The following is a 15,634-nucleotide window of genomic DNA, read 5'->3' on the forward strand; positions in this document are numbered from 1 at the left end:
TCCATCTCCTCCTCTGATGAAGAGGTGGAACAAGGATCGGACCAAAATGCAGCGTGGTTCGTTAGATACATCTTTAATGATGAAGAACACGAACAATACAAAACAACAAACGTCGAAAACCGAAACAGCCCTGACTGGTGCAACAAACACAGAGACAGGAACAATCACCCACAAACACACAGTGAAACCCAGGCTACCTAAATATGGTTCCCAATCAGAGACAATGATAATCACCTGACTCTGATTGAGAACCGCTTCAGGCAGCCATAGACTAATCTATACACCCCACACAACCCCAAGACGAAACACACTACAAATAAACCCATGTCACACCCTGGCCTGACCCAATAAATGAAGATAACATAATAAATATAGACCAGGGCGTGACAGAACCCCCCCCCCCCCCCCAAGGTGTGGACTCCTGGACGCACATCAAAACAATAGGGAGGGTCCGGGTGGGCGTCTGTCCATGGTGGCGGCTCCGGCTCGGGACGTGGAACCCACTCTATGAATGTCTTAGTCCCCCCTCATGGCCTAGTAGTCCTCACCCAGAACCCCACTGGACTGAGGGGCAGCTCGGGACAGAGGGGCAGCTCGGGACGGAGGGGCAGCTCGGGACGGAGGGGCAGCTCGGGACGGAGGGGCAGCTCGGAACGGAGGGGCAGCTCGGGACGGAGGGGCAGCTCGGGACGAAGGGCAGCTCGGGACGGAGGGGCAGCTCGGGACAGAGGGGCAGCTCGGGACAGAGGGGCAGCTCGGGACAGAGGAAGCCCAGCACTGAGAGGAAGCCCAGCACTGAGAGGAAGCCCAGCCAGGTTGTTGAATTCGGCAGATCCTGGCTGGTTGGCAGTTCTGGCAGATCCTGGCTGACTGGCGGATCTGGAAGAGTCTGGTTGACTAGCAGATCTGGAAGAGTCTGGTTGACTGGCAGATCTGGAAGAGCCTGGCTGACCGGCAGATCTAGAAGAGCCTGGCTGACCGGCAGATCTGGAAGAGTCTGGCTGACCGGCAGATCTGGAAGAGTCTGGCTGACCGGCAGATCTGGAAGAGTCTGGCTGACTGGCAGATCTGGAAGAGTCTGGCTGACTGGCGGATCCTGGCAGACTGATGGCTCTGGCAGCTCCACGCTGACTGGCAGCTCTGGCTGCTTCATGCTGACTGGCGGCCCTGGCTGCTCCATGCTGACTGGCGGCTCTGGCTGCTCCATGCAGATTGACGGCTCTGGCGGCTTCTTGCAGACTGAGAGCTCTGGCTGCTCCATGCAGACTAACAGCTCTGGCAGCTCCTTGCAGACTGGCAGCTCCTTGCAGACTGACAGCTCCTTGCAGACTGGCAGCTCCTTGCAGACTGGCAGCTCCTTGCAGACTGGCAGCTCCATGCAGACTGGCAGCTCCATGCAGACTGACAGCTCTGGCTGCTCCAAGCAGACTGACAGCTCTGGTTGCTCCATGCAGACTGACAGCTCCTTGCAGACTGGCAGCTCCTTGCAGACTGGCAGCTCCTTGCAGACTGGCAGCTCCATGCAGACTGGCAGCTCCATGCAGACTGACAGCTCTGGCTGCTCCAAGCAGACTGACAGCTCGGGCTGCTCCATGCAGACTGACACCTGTGGCTGCTCCATGCAGACTGACAGCTCTGACTGCTCTATGCAGACTGACAGCTCTGGCTGCGCTAAACGGGCAGGAGACTCCGGCAACGCTGTAGAGGCGGAAGGCTCTGGCAGCGCTAAACAGGCGAGAGGCTCCAGCAGCACAGGAGAGGAGGAAGGCTCCGGCAGCGCTGGAGAGGCGAGGCGCACAGTAGGTCTGATGCGTGGTGCTGGCACTGGTGGTACTGGGCCGAGGACACGCACAGGAAGCCTGGTGCGGGGAGCTGCCACCGGAGGGCTGGGGTGTGGAGGTGGTACTGGGTAGATCGGACCGTGCAGGCACACTGGAGCTCTTGAGCACCGAGCCTGCCCAACCTTACCTGGTTGAATACTTCCGGTCGCTCTGCCAGTGCGGCATGGTGGAATAGCCCGCACTGGGTTATGCAGGCGAAACGGGGATACCGAGCGTAAGGCTGGTGCCATGTAAGCTGGCCCAAGGAGACGCACTGGGGACCAGATGCGTAGAGCCGGCTTCATGGCATTTGGCTCGACGCTCAATCTAGCCCGGCCGATACGCGGAGCTGGAATAGAACGCACTGGGCTATGCACCCGCACTGGAGACACCGTGCGCACCACAGCATAACACGGTGCCTGCCCGGTCTCTCTAGCCCCCCGGTAAGCACAGGGAGTTTGCGCAGGTCTCCTACCTGGCGTAGCCATACTCCCTGTTAGCCTTCCCCCAAGAAATTTTGGGCTGACTCTCGGGCTTCCAACCGCGCCGCCTCGCTGCCTCTTCATACAGGCGCCTCTCCGCTTTCCCCGCCTCCAGTTCTTCCTTGGGACGGCGATATTCTCCAGGCTGTGCCCAGGGTCCTTTTCCGTCCAATATCTCCTCCCAAGTCCAGAAGTCCTGTGATCGCTGTTGCTGCCTTTGTTGCTTCTCTTGTGGCTCCTGCCTGTTGACACGTTGCTTGGTTCGTTTGTGGTGGGTGATTCTGTAACGAGTTTCTTCCATCTCCTCCTCTGACGAAGAGGTGGAACAAGGATCAGACCAAAATGCAGCGTGGTTCGTTAGATACATCTTTAATGATGAAGAACACGAACAATACAAAACAACAAACGTCGAAAACCGAAACAGCCCTGACTGGTGCAACAAACACAGAGACAGGAACAATCACCCACAAACACACAGTGAAACCCAGGCTACCTAAATATGGTTCCCAATCAGAGACAACGATAATCACCTGACTCTGATTGAGAACCGCCTCAGGCAGCCATAGACTAATCTATACACCCCACACAACCCCAAGACGAAACACACTACAAATAAACCCATGTCATACCCTGGCCTGACCCAATAAATGAAGATAACATAATAAATATAGACCAGGGCGTGACAATAAGGCTGTAACAACTAGAGGTCGACCGATTATGATTTTTGAACGCCGATACCGATTATTGGAGGACCAAAATAGCAGATACCAATTAATTGGCCGATTTAAAAAAAATGTGTGTGTTTGTAATAATGACAATTACAACAATACAATGTTGTAATTGTCATTATTACAAACACACACATTTATTTATTTATTTTTAAATCGCCCAATTAATCGGTATCCGCTTTTTTTTTTGGTCCTCCAATAATCGGTATCGGCGTTCAAAAATCATAATCGGTCGACCTCTAGTTGTTACAGCCTTATTCTAAAATTAAATTAAATATTTATATTTTTCTCATCAATCTACACACAATTACCTATAAAGACAAAGTGAAAACAGGTTTTGGAATTTTTAGCTAATTTATTAAAAACAAATAACAGAAATACCTTATTACACAAGTATTCAACCCCTTTGCTGTGAGACTCAAAATTGAGCTCAGGTGCATCCGGTTTTCATTGATTATCCTTGAGATGTTTCTACAACTTGATTGGAGTCCACCAGTGGTAAATTCAATTGATGGGACATGATTTGGAATGGCACACAACTGTCTATATAAGGTCACACAGTTGACAGTGCATGTCAGAGCAAAAACCAAGTCACGAGGTCGTAGGATTTATCCGTATAGCTCCGAGAGAGGATTGTGTTGAGGCACAGATCTGGGGAAGGGTACCAAAAACTGTCTACAGCATTGAAGGTCCCCAAGAACACAGCCGCCTCCATCACTCTTAAATGGAAGAAGTTTGGAACCACTAAGACTCTTCCTAGAGCTGGCCGCCTGGCCAAACTGAGCAATCGAGGAGAAGGGCCTTGGTCAGGGAGTTGACCAAGAACCCGATGGTCACTCTGACAGAGCTCCAGAGAACCTACTAGAAGAACAAACATCTCTACAGCACTTCACCAATCAGGCCTTTATGGTAGAGTGGCCAAATGAATGCCACTCCTCAGTAAAATAGTTTGTCAAAAGGCACCTAAGGACACTCAGACCATGAGAAACAAGATTTTCTGGTCTGATGAAACCAAGATTGAACTCTTTGGCCTGAATGAAAAGCATCATGTCTGGAGGAAACCTGGCACCCTCCCTACGGTGAGGCTGTGGGGGTGTTTTTCAGCAGCAGGGACTGGGAGACTAGTCAGGATCGAGGGAAAGATGAACGGAGCAAAGTACAGAGAGATCCTTGATGAAAACCTGCTCCAGAGCATTCAGGAACTCAGATTGGGGTTAAGGTTCACCTTCCAACAGGACAACGTCCATAAGCACACAGCCAAGACAACGCAGTAGTGGCTTCGGGACAAGTCTCTGAATGTCCTTGAGTGGCCCAGCCAGGGCCCGGACATGAACCCGATCAAACATCTCTGGAGAGACCTGAAAATAGCTGTGCAGCGACACTCCCCATCCAACTTGACAGAGCTTGATAGGATCTACAGAGAAGAATCTGACCAATCCCCCAAATAAAGGTGTGCCAAGCTTGTAGCGTCATACCCAAGAAGACTCGAGACTGTAATCCCTGCCAAAGTAATTTCAACAAAGTATTTCGTAAAGGTTTGAAAACTTTGTAAATGTGATAATTCCGTTATTTTATTTTTAATACATTTGTAAACATTTCTAAAAACCTGTTTTTGCTTTGTCATTATGGGGTATTGTGTGTAGATTGATGAGGGGGAAAAAACTATTGAATCAAGTTTAGAATAAGTAATGTAACAAAATGTGAAAAAAGTGAAGGAGTCTGTGTCATGATCGTCATATGGAGTGGACCAAAGCGCAGCGTGGTGTGAATACATTCTTCTTTATTGAATGAAGAACACGAAGAACACTTAGAAACAAAACAACAAAAAACGAATAAGACGACTGTGACCGCTATATAAACAATGTGCTAACGTGCAACATAACAAAGACAATAACCCACGAAATACCCAAAGAAGATGGCTGCCTAAATATGGTTCCCAATCAGAGACAACGATAAACACCTGCCTCTAATTGAGAACCAATCTAGGCAACCAAAGACCTACATAAACACCTAGATGTAAACAACCCCATAAATCTACAAAACCCCTAGACAGGACAAACACCCTAGATGAGACAAAACACACATTTCACCCATGTCACACCCTGACCTAACCAAAATAATAAAGAAAACCAAGAATACTAAGGTCAGGGCGTGACAGTCTGAATACTTTTCCCGAATGCACTGTAGATATATTGTATATATACAGTAAGACTACCCAAATACCAAAGCACCCTAAGTTAGATGGATTCCTGCCTCCATCTCCTTCTCTCATTCATTCCTATTTCATCTGATCTCCCCATCTTATTACTTTCTCACAGATCTTATTTCTCCAGTTATCTTTAACGCCTACTGTATCTTATTGCTTTTTGAATGTAATCTTCACTAAGCTTCCAGCTAGACTGACACCCACAGCTTTCTATAGCTTATCATAGCCTAGTAGCTCACTGTCCACTTAGGTTGACATAGCTAAGCCTGGGTGAAAGCTCCTTTCTCTTTCTGGAAAAGGGCAGAAAAGCCTGAAGAAAGGAATAGATACCAGCAATGTTGACAGCTCCTGTATACTGTTTTTAATTGCAACAGTCTACATCAGTTTTTCTTCTTCTGTTTTTTTGGGCTCCGCATCAGGAAAACTCCTGGATGTACATACACTACTTTTCAAGAACTTGACCCTGGCTAGGAGGGACAGCTAGCTGCAGGTTGTTCACGGCACACCTGTTTTCACTTCAATTCAAATTTGATTGGTCACATACACATGGTTAGAAGATGTTATTGCGAGTGTAGCGAAATGCTTGCATACTTTTTTTATACACTTTATAACTATGACCTCAGTGTTTAGCTGCCCTGCAGACAAGGTCCCCTACCTCCATCTCCTCATCCAAACAACAGTTCTGCCTGTAACTATACTGCAGAATGCAGAATGAGCGCATGCTAGAGGAACTGAACTTGACAAGTAGAGTTTTGATGCAGAATTATGCTGGAGGATTTGAATTGAACAAGCTGACTTTGAGGTAAAAAAGACTAGTTCTCTTGCGCTGAGAGAGCTGAGAGCTCATTTACAGCCAGCTGCCTAAATGAAGCTTACTCCTCGAGCTGTGAACGTCTTTGTATAACAGATGGGCCAATGTCTGGATTCCTCTTCTCATTAACATTTGGATAAAAACAATGCTTTTACAAGACTTGCCGCAAAATGAGAACGCAAACACACAGACCAGCTGTTGTTGTTGTGTTGTTTGGGGGAAGATTTGCATATTTATGACTCCACACACCTGGGGGAGGTCAGAACAGAAGCATATGGATGGAAGTGTGCAAAGCTGTTGATATAGGGAACAGTATGTAGAGAGTTTGACAAACTGTCCTCCATGATGGCACCAAGCGTTTCATGATAGAAACGTTCTTCTTTGCATTTTTACTTGTAGGCCTAATTGTTTTGGAAAATATGTTGGCAACATGGCATGCACTTGAGTAGTGAAGATTTGGCAAATCTTGCTATATGGTGCATTGGCTGTGTACAGTAACCTACCTGTGGTTCCTTCTGTAGTCGTACGTGTGTTCCCCTGTGGCCTGATAGGGATCTCTTCACCACGGTGTGATGCCGGAAGTGATAATAACCCCCAAACACCTGCAGACACAGAAAAATAACATTGAGACACAGATATGCAGTCCCAATGAAAACCAAAGATACATATCGATAGCACTAGCGCACCCTTGTACACATGTATACACACGCGCACGCAAACACACATTACATTCTCAGATCACTAGAGACAGACAAATAAATTTCATAAAACGGTTACATTTGGATCCTGGATGCTGATGGTTGATAGCAGGGAGTGCCTGTTACCAGTTCCATTACATGTATCAATGTGCATCCACTGTCCCACAGCCCAGCCAGGCATACATAAACTTAATCTCCCCTGGAAAAAAGGGTCTAGACATTATTTCCCCATGCTCCCTGCCTAGTATTTGGTTTGGTACAGCGGGGGTTAATATAAGCCTCGCTGCGTGGTTATCCGACCTGTACAGAAAGCCATAGTTTTTTAAAATCTCAGCCGTGCCATGCATATGAACGTCATGAGACTGACAGCTTCTGTGATCCAGGCGAATTCATTTATCAGGATCACTATAATGGATATAGCCAAAGAATAGCAAATTGAAAGAGAGGGCGGGGGACGGCCTTGTAGCCATCCCAGGAAGGGGGAGTAGCAATGATCAAGAGTTTTCGATGAGCGAGTTGATACATCTTTGGTAGTGTTTTCCTCAGATTTGCTTTATTAATTCCCAAGCTACAGTAAATGCGACCTCAGAACATGTGTTTTTCAGTTTGCACAAAGTCCAGTGTAGTTCCTTGAGCCGTTACGGTGTTGGCTTGAGGGGGAATATACACGGCCAGGACGATGACTGAAGAGAATTCTCTCAGGAGGTAATGAGGTTGACATTTGATGGTGAGGTATTCCAGATCACACCATGAGTAGTTTATCATGAACATACATTTCACCTTTATTTTTCTTCCTTTTTTTCTGTCCGTGCGATGTATGGAGAACCCTGCTGGATGGACGTGGACAGTATATCCGGAGGGATCCATCACTGAGTAACTGCCTCCTTTTTTCAAGCATGGTGGTGGCTGCATCATGGTATGGGTATATTTGACATCGGCAAAGACTGGGCAATTTTTCAGGATGAAAAGAAACGGGGTGGAGCTCAGCACAGCCAAAATCCTAGAGGAAAACCTGCTTCAGTCTGCTTTACACCAGACACTGGGAGAGGAATTCCTCTTTCAGCAGGACAATAACAACATGCTTACCAAGAATATAGTGGATGTTTCTGAGTGACAAACTTATCTGTGACAAGAGTTGAAAATTGCTGTCTATCCATGATCCCGAACACCTTGACAGAGTTTAAAGAATTTTGAAAAGAATAACAGGCAAATATTGCACAATACAGGTGTGTAAAGCAGTTATGAGATTTACTCAAGAAGACTCACAGCTGTAATTGCTGCCAAATGTGTTTCTAATATGTATTGACTCAGGGGGTGAATACATACATTAGAGTATTTTGTGTAGATCATAGACAGAAATTGACAATTAAATCAATTTTAATCCCACTTTGTAACACAATACAATTTGAGGCAATCTAAAGGGGATTGTCGCCTATTTATACATTATTTATTAAATCATTATTCGCTGAAGTTTTTGTTGCCTATTTATCAATTATTTATTAAATCATTATTTATTGAAGTTATTGTCTCTCGTCATCATTGCACCTCTGCTAGCTAGCTTCATGCCAATGATTTGTTCAGCATAGCAACTTGGAATGAATATAATGAACGGCTGGGTCAAAACATGATAATATAACATAACCACCAGCCTGTTCGGTCAGCAATTTCAGAACCTCAGAACTAGGGGTGTGCCGACATGGCCATACAGGTATTCATAATTGTATCAGTACATTGAGAGTTGATAGTTGGATCAGATGATACTTGTGATCGGAAAAAACTTACGTGTTTTAATATGCCTAAATAGATGTTGGCAAAATACCTCCCTGCACGTTCTCACTGCAAAAAAAGCTGCAGATTAGGAGCTGCGTGCGGACGGGTGGGTGTGTTTGTGTCTGTGTCCTCAACTTGCATTGGGCAGATCAGTCAGAAAGTGCATTAGCGGTTCATTTTTCTCTCTACCCTTGCCCCACTTGTTAGATATTATGCACATTGATAGTTTGGGAGAAAACATACTCGACCATGTGATTTATCATAGTAGCAGGTAGCAGCAATCTAAATGATCAGACTGAAAACCTGAGGAAAAGTGATCGGGTAAAATTATGGGCAACCAGGTGAAATACAGCTTCACTCCATCCAATCAGAGAGGCAGGATCAACATACTGCCAGCCCTTCTCTTTACAGACATGCAAACTAGGCCGTCGAGTTATTTAGACCACACACATGACTGACTCAAAGACAAGACAGTATGGTTTAGAAAAGACGCTTGCTGGCACCCGAAAATATTTTGATCATAATCGTACTCAGAAAATGTATCATATTCGTTACGATACTCGTTTTCTCCGACCACTCGGCACACCCTTACTCAGAACTAACAACAGGCTTTAGCCCATACTATATCGTCTGGTAGAAGGATGAAATAAAACTTTCACTGAACAAAAATATAAATGCAACAATTTCAAAGATTTTACTGAATTACAGTTCATATATGGAAATCAGTCAATTGAAATAAATGTATCATACCCTTTTATATTTATTCATTATTTTACCAGGTAAATTGACTGAGAACACATTCTCATTTACAGCAACGACCTGGTGATAGTTACAGGGGAGAGAAGGGGGATGAATGAGCCAACTGTAAACTGGGGATTATTAGGTGACTGTGATGGTTTGAGGTCCAGATTGGTAATTTAGCCAGGACACCAGGGTTAACACCCCCACTCTTACGATAAGTGCCATGGGATCTTTAATGACCTCAGAGAGTCAGGACACACGTTTAATGTCCCATCTGAAAGACGGCACCCTACACAGGGCAGTGTCCCCAATCACTGCCCTGGGGAATTGGGATATGTTTTAGACCAGAGGAAAGAGGGCCTCCTACTGGCCCTCCAACACCACTTCCAGCAGCAGGACCAACCCTGCTTAGTTTCAGAAGCAAGCCAGCAGTGGTATGCAGGGTGGTATTCTGCTGGCCCTCACTTCACACCCTAATCTATGGATTTCACATCCAGGGACTGACCAGGACCAACCCTGCTTAGTTTCAGAAGCAAGCCAGCAGTGGTATGCAGGGTGGTATGCTGCTGGCCCTCACTTCACACCCTAATATATGGATTTCACATGACTGGGAATACAGATACAGTGCCTTGCGAAAGTATTCGGCCCCCTTGAACTTTGCGACCTTTTGCCACATTTCAGGCTTCAAACATAAAGATATAAAACTGTATTTTTTTGTGAAGAATCAACAACAAGTGGGACACAATCATGAAGTGGAACGACATTTATTGGATATTTCAAACTTTTTTAACAAATCAAAAACTGAAAAATTGGGCGTGCAAAATTATTCAGCCCCTTTACTTTCAGTGCAGCAAACTCTCTCCAGAAGTTCAGTGAGGATCTCTGAATGATCCAATGTTGACCTAAATGACTAATGATGATAAATACAATCCACCTGTGTGTAATCAAGTATAAATATAAATGCACCTGCACTGTGATAGTCTCAGAGGTCCGTTAAAAGCGCAGAGAGCATCATGAAGAACAAGGAACACACCAGGCAGGTCCAAGATACTATTGTGAAGAAGTTTAAAGCCGGATTTGGATACAAAAAGATTTCCCAAGCTTTAAACATCCCAAGGAGCACTGTGCAAGCGATAATATTGAAATGGAAGGAGTATCAGACCACTGCAAATCTACCAAGACCTGGCCATCCCTCTAAACTTTCAGCTCATACAAGGAAAAGACTGATCAGAGATGCAGCCAAGAGGCCCATGACCACTCTGGATGAACTGCAGAGATCTACAGCTGAGGTGGGAGACTCTGTCCATAGGACAACAATCAGTCGTATATTGCACAAATCTGGCCTTTATGGAAGAGTGGCAAGAAGAAAGCCATTTCTTAAAGATATCCATAAAAAGTGTCGTTTAAAGTTTGCCACAAGCCACCTGAGAGACACACCAAACATGTGGAAGAAGGTGCTCTGGTCAGATGAAACCAAAATTGAACTTATTGGCAACAATGCAAAACGTTATGTTTGGCATAAAAGCAACACAGCTCATCACCCTGAACACATCATACCCACTGTCAAACATGGTGGTGGCAGCATCATGGTTTGGGCCTGCTTTTCTTCAGCAGGGACAGGGAAGATGGTTAAAATTGATGGGAAGATGGATGGAGCCAAATACAGGACCATTCTGGAAGAAAACCTGATGGAGTCTGCAAAAGACCTGAGACTGGGACGGAGATTTGTCTTCCAACAAGACAATGATCCAAAACATAAAGCAAAATCTACAATGGAATGGTTCAAAAATAAACATATCCAGGTGTTAGAATGGCCAAGTCAAAGTCCAGACCTGAATCCAATCGAGAATCTGTGGAAAGAACTGAAAACTGCTGTTCACAAATGTTCTCCATCCAACCTCACTGAGCTCGAGCTGTTTTGCAAGGAGGAATGGGAAAAAACTTCAGTCTCTCGATGTGCAAAACTGATAGAGACATACCCCAAGCGACTTACAGCTGTAATCGCAGCAAAAGGTGGCGCTACAAAGTATTAACTTAAGGGGGCTGAATAATTTTGCACGCCCAATTTTTCAGTTTTTGATTTGTTAAAAAAGTTTGAAATATCCAATAAATGTCGTTCCACTTCATGATTGTGTCCCACTTGTTGTTGATTCTTCACAAAAAAATACAGTTTTATATCTTTATGTTTGAAGCCTGAAATGTGGCAAAAGGTCGCAAAGTTCAAGGGGGCCGAATACTTTCGCAAGGCACTGTATGCATCTGTTGGTCACAGATACCTTAACAAAGGTAGGGGCGTGGATCAGAAAACCAGTCAGTATCTGGTGTGACCACCATTTGTCTCATGCAGTGTGACACATCTCCTTGGCATAGAGTTGATCAGGCTGTTGATTGTGGCCTGTGGAATGTTGTTCCACCCCTCTTCAATGGTTGTGCGAAGTTACTGGATATTAGCAGGAACTGGAACATGCTGTCGAGACAGAACAACCCAAACATGCTCAATGGGTGACATGTCTGGTGAGTATGGAGGCCATGGAAGATCTGGGATATTTTCAGCTTCCAGGAATTGTGCACAAATCCTTGCAACATGGGGCCGTGAATTATCATACTGAAATATGAAGTGATAATCTTTGGGTTCTCATGCCTTATTGCTTAAACAACACCTGTGCTGTGCGACACACACATATCCATTGTGGTACCTGCAGACACAGAGACACACTCATACATCTATCTCACACCTGCGAAGTGGACAGAGAGACCCAGCCAGTGAAGGATACTTGTCCTCACTATGCATAAACACACACCACACCTCCATAGACTAAGACATCTATTACCCATGGCTGAGGACGGTTGGTAACATCCATCTCAGGTCATTAGCAGTAGCAGACACATCCATTAAGAAAACAACCCCCAGTTACTGTGCCACTGGGACACATACTTCATAATGCTGGTGCCATCGTCCATTACACAATCCCATACACTCATGAAATAGCTTTTAATGCTAGGGAAAGGCAGATACTGTACACTACACCCTTCCTCTGTCCTCCTCACAACCTTCTGTCTATGACCTCCAACTTTGCTGTCAGTCTGGCAATACCTGAGTGGTACCAAAGTTCTGTATCACTGACTGTTCACAAGTCAAGGACACCATACAGACAGAGAGAGACAGGGGGACAGCAGCACACTAGAGACAATTGACAGGGGCAGGCGGAACAGATCATACATAGCCTCCTACTTTTATTTTACTAGGCAAGTCAGTTAAGAACAAACTCTTATTTATGATGACGGCCTATCCCGGCCAAACCCTACCCCAGACGACACTGGGCAAATTTTGCGCCGCCCTACGGGACTCCCAATCACTGTAGGTGGTGATACAGCCTGGAATCAAACCAGGGTCTGTAGTGACATCTCTCACATTGAGATGCAGTGCCTTAGACCACTGCGCCACTACATGGTCCCTAACAGCCCGGGAATGTGCAGGGGAGGTGGAGGAGAGACATCATCCCCCTACATCTGCATATATTCACAGGAGAGCTGCGTTTGTTTGTAGAAGCGTTCCATTATGTACTGTAGTGTAATGCCACTGGGAACTGACTCACCTTCACACAGTTAGCGGTGTGGAGAAGAGATGGGGGGGGGAGAACAAGCGAAGAGGGTGGGGGCAGTGATAGAAGGAGGGGAGAGAGAGAAAGATAAATAGGGAGAGAGAGAGAGAGAGCGGGGGAGGCTGTGACCGACGGGCCAGGCAGGATGGATGTGTGTGAGGAGAGAGAACTGCAGACGCAGCAGGACAGAGAGCTGCTCTCTGGGGGCAGCAGGATTCTGCAGGCTTGCATATTTGCAGTCAGAGACCTGCATGAGACTGTGTGTGTGTGTGTGTGTGTGTGTGTGTGTGTGTGTGTGTGTGTGTGTGTGTGTGTGTGTGTGTGTGTGTGTCTGTATGACATTTTAGTGGGGTCACGATGGCAAATGTTGTTGTTGTTGTCTTAGCTGATTAGCTGTTGTTGTCTTACCTGTTGTTGCCTTAGTTAGCTCTCCCAATCAACACCTGTGATTGCTTTATGCCTCGCTTTATGTCTCTCTCAAATGTCAATATGCCTCGTACACTGTGCATTAGGATAGTTATTATTGTCTTAGTTTACTGTGGAGCACCTAGTCCCACTCAACATGCCTCAGATACCTCCTTTGTCCCACCTCACACACGTGGTGACCTCACCCAGCATAACTAGCCCGTCCAGAGATGCAACCTTTCTTATCATCACTCGGTGCCTGGGTTTACCTCCACTGTACCTGCACCCCACCATATCCCTGTCTGTACATTATGCCCTGAATCTATTCTACCACGCCCAAAAATCTGCTCCTTTTATCCTCTGTCCCCAATGCACTAGACGACCAGTTTTGATAGCCTTTAGCCGTACCCTCATCCTACTCTGTTCCTCGGGTGATGTGGAGGTTAACCCAGGCCCTACGTGTCCCCAGGCACTCTCATTTGTTGACTTCTGTAACCGAAGAAGCCTTGGTTTCATGCATGTTAACATCAGAAGCCTCCTCCCTAAGTTTGTTTTAGCACACTCCGCCAACCCTGATGTCCTTGCCGTTTCTGAATCCTGGTTTAGGAAGGACACCAAAAATTCGGAGATTTCCATAACCAAATACAACATTTTCCATCAAGATAGAACTGCCAAAGGCGGAAGAGTTGCAATCTACTCCAGAGATAGCCTGCAAGGTTCTGTCATACTTTCCAGGTCTATGCACAAACAGTTCGAGCTTCTAATTAAAAAAATTAATCTCTCCAGAAATAAGTCTCTCACTGTTGCCGCCTGTTATAGACCCCACTCAGCTCCCAGCTGTGCCCTGGACACCATATGTGAATTGATTGCCCCCCATCTACCTTCAGAGTTCATTCTGTTAGGTGACCTAAACTGGGAAATGCTTAACACCCCGGCAGTCCTACAATCTAAGCTAGATGCCCTCAATCTCACACAAATTATCAAGGACAACCCTAAACCTGGTACAATCCTAAATCCAGAAACATGGGCTCCCTCATAAATATTATCCTGACCAACTTGCCCTCCAAATACACCTCTGCTGTTTTCAATCAGGATCTCAGCGAGCACTGCCTCATTGCCTGCATCCGCTACGGAGCCGCAGTCAAACGACCACCCCTCATCACTGTCAAACGCTCCCTAAAACACTTCTGTGAGCAGGCCTTTCTAATCGACCTGGCCCGGGTATCCTGGAAGGATATCGAGCTGGCCCGGGTATCCTGGAAAGATATTGATCATGTCAGTCGAGGATGCCTGGTCGTTCTTTAAAAGTAATTTCCTCACCATCTTAAATAAGCATGCCCCATTCCAAAATGTAGAACACTCCAGACCTGACTGCCCTCGACCAGCACAAAAACATCCTGTGGCGGACTGCCCTAGCATTGAATAGTCCCCGCGTTATGCAACTTTTCAGGGAAGTCAGGAACCAATACACGCAGTCAGTCAGGAAAGCAAAGACTAGCTTTTTAAACAGAAATTTGCATCCTGTAGCTCTAACTCCAAAAAGCTGTAAAGTCCAAGGAGAATAAGAGCACCTCCTCCAAGCTGCCCACTGCACTGAAGTTAGGTAACACTGTCACCACCGATAAATCCACAATAATCGAGAATTTCAATAAGCATTTCTCTACGGCTGGCCATGCTTTTCTCCTGGCTACCCCAACCCCGGCCAACAGCTCCGCACCCCCCACAGCTACTTGCCCAAGCCTCCCCAGCTACTCCTTCACCCAAATCCAGATAGTTGATGTTCTGAAAGAGCTGCAAAACCTGGACCAGTACAAATCAGCTGGGCTAGACAATCTGGACACTCTCTTTCTAAAATTATCAATCCGGTTTCTGAGCTGGTGACGGGTGCACCTCAGCCACGTTCAAGGTACTAAACAATATCATAACCGTCAATGATAAAAGAGAGTACTGTGCAGCCGTATTCATCGACCTGGCCAAGGCTTTCGACAATCCTTGTATTCTTATCGGCAGACTCAACAGCCTTGATTTCTCAAAAGACCGCCTCGCCTGGTTCACCAACTACTTCTCAGACAGAGTTCCGTGTGTCAAATCGCAGGGCCTGTTGTCTGGACCTCTGGCAGTCTCTATGGGGGTAGCACAAGGTTCAATTCTCGGTCAGACTCTTTTCTCTGTATATAACAATGATGTCGCTCTTGCTGCGGGTGATTCCCTGATTCACCTCTACGCAGACGATACCATTCTGTATACATTTGGCCCTTCTTTGGACACTGTGTTAACTAACCTCCAAACAAGCTTCAATAGCATACAACACTCCTTCCGTTGCCTCCAACTGCTCTTAAACGCTAGTAAAACCAAATGCATGCGTTTCAAC

At 46.1% G+C, this 15,634-nt stretch overlaps 1 protein-coding gene across 1 annotated transcript in view; it reads right to left on the reverse strand.

Moving 5' to 3' along the window:
* LOC135509231 (furin-like) overlaps positions 1-15,634 on the reverse strand; it is a 222,699-nt gene that overhangs the window by 103,282 nt on the left and 103,783 nt on the right. Inside the window, exon 3 of the mRNA XM_064929720.1 lies at positions 6,551-6,649. Coding sequence (XP_064785792.1) covers positions 6,551-6,649 — 99 coding nt within the window. The remainder of the gene's footprint in view (positions 1-6,550; positions 6,650-15,634) is intronic.

The sequence above is a fragment of the Oncorhynchus masou genome, chromosome 22, assembly GCF_036934945.1.
Source record: "Oncorhynchus masou masou isolate Uvic2021 chromosome 22, UVic_Omas_1.1, whole genome shotgun sequence".
Classification (NCBI taxonomy): domain Eukaryota; kingdom Metazoa; phylum Chordata; class Actinopteri; order Salmoniformes; family Salmonidae; genus Oncorhynchus; species Oncorhynchus masou.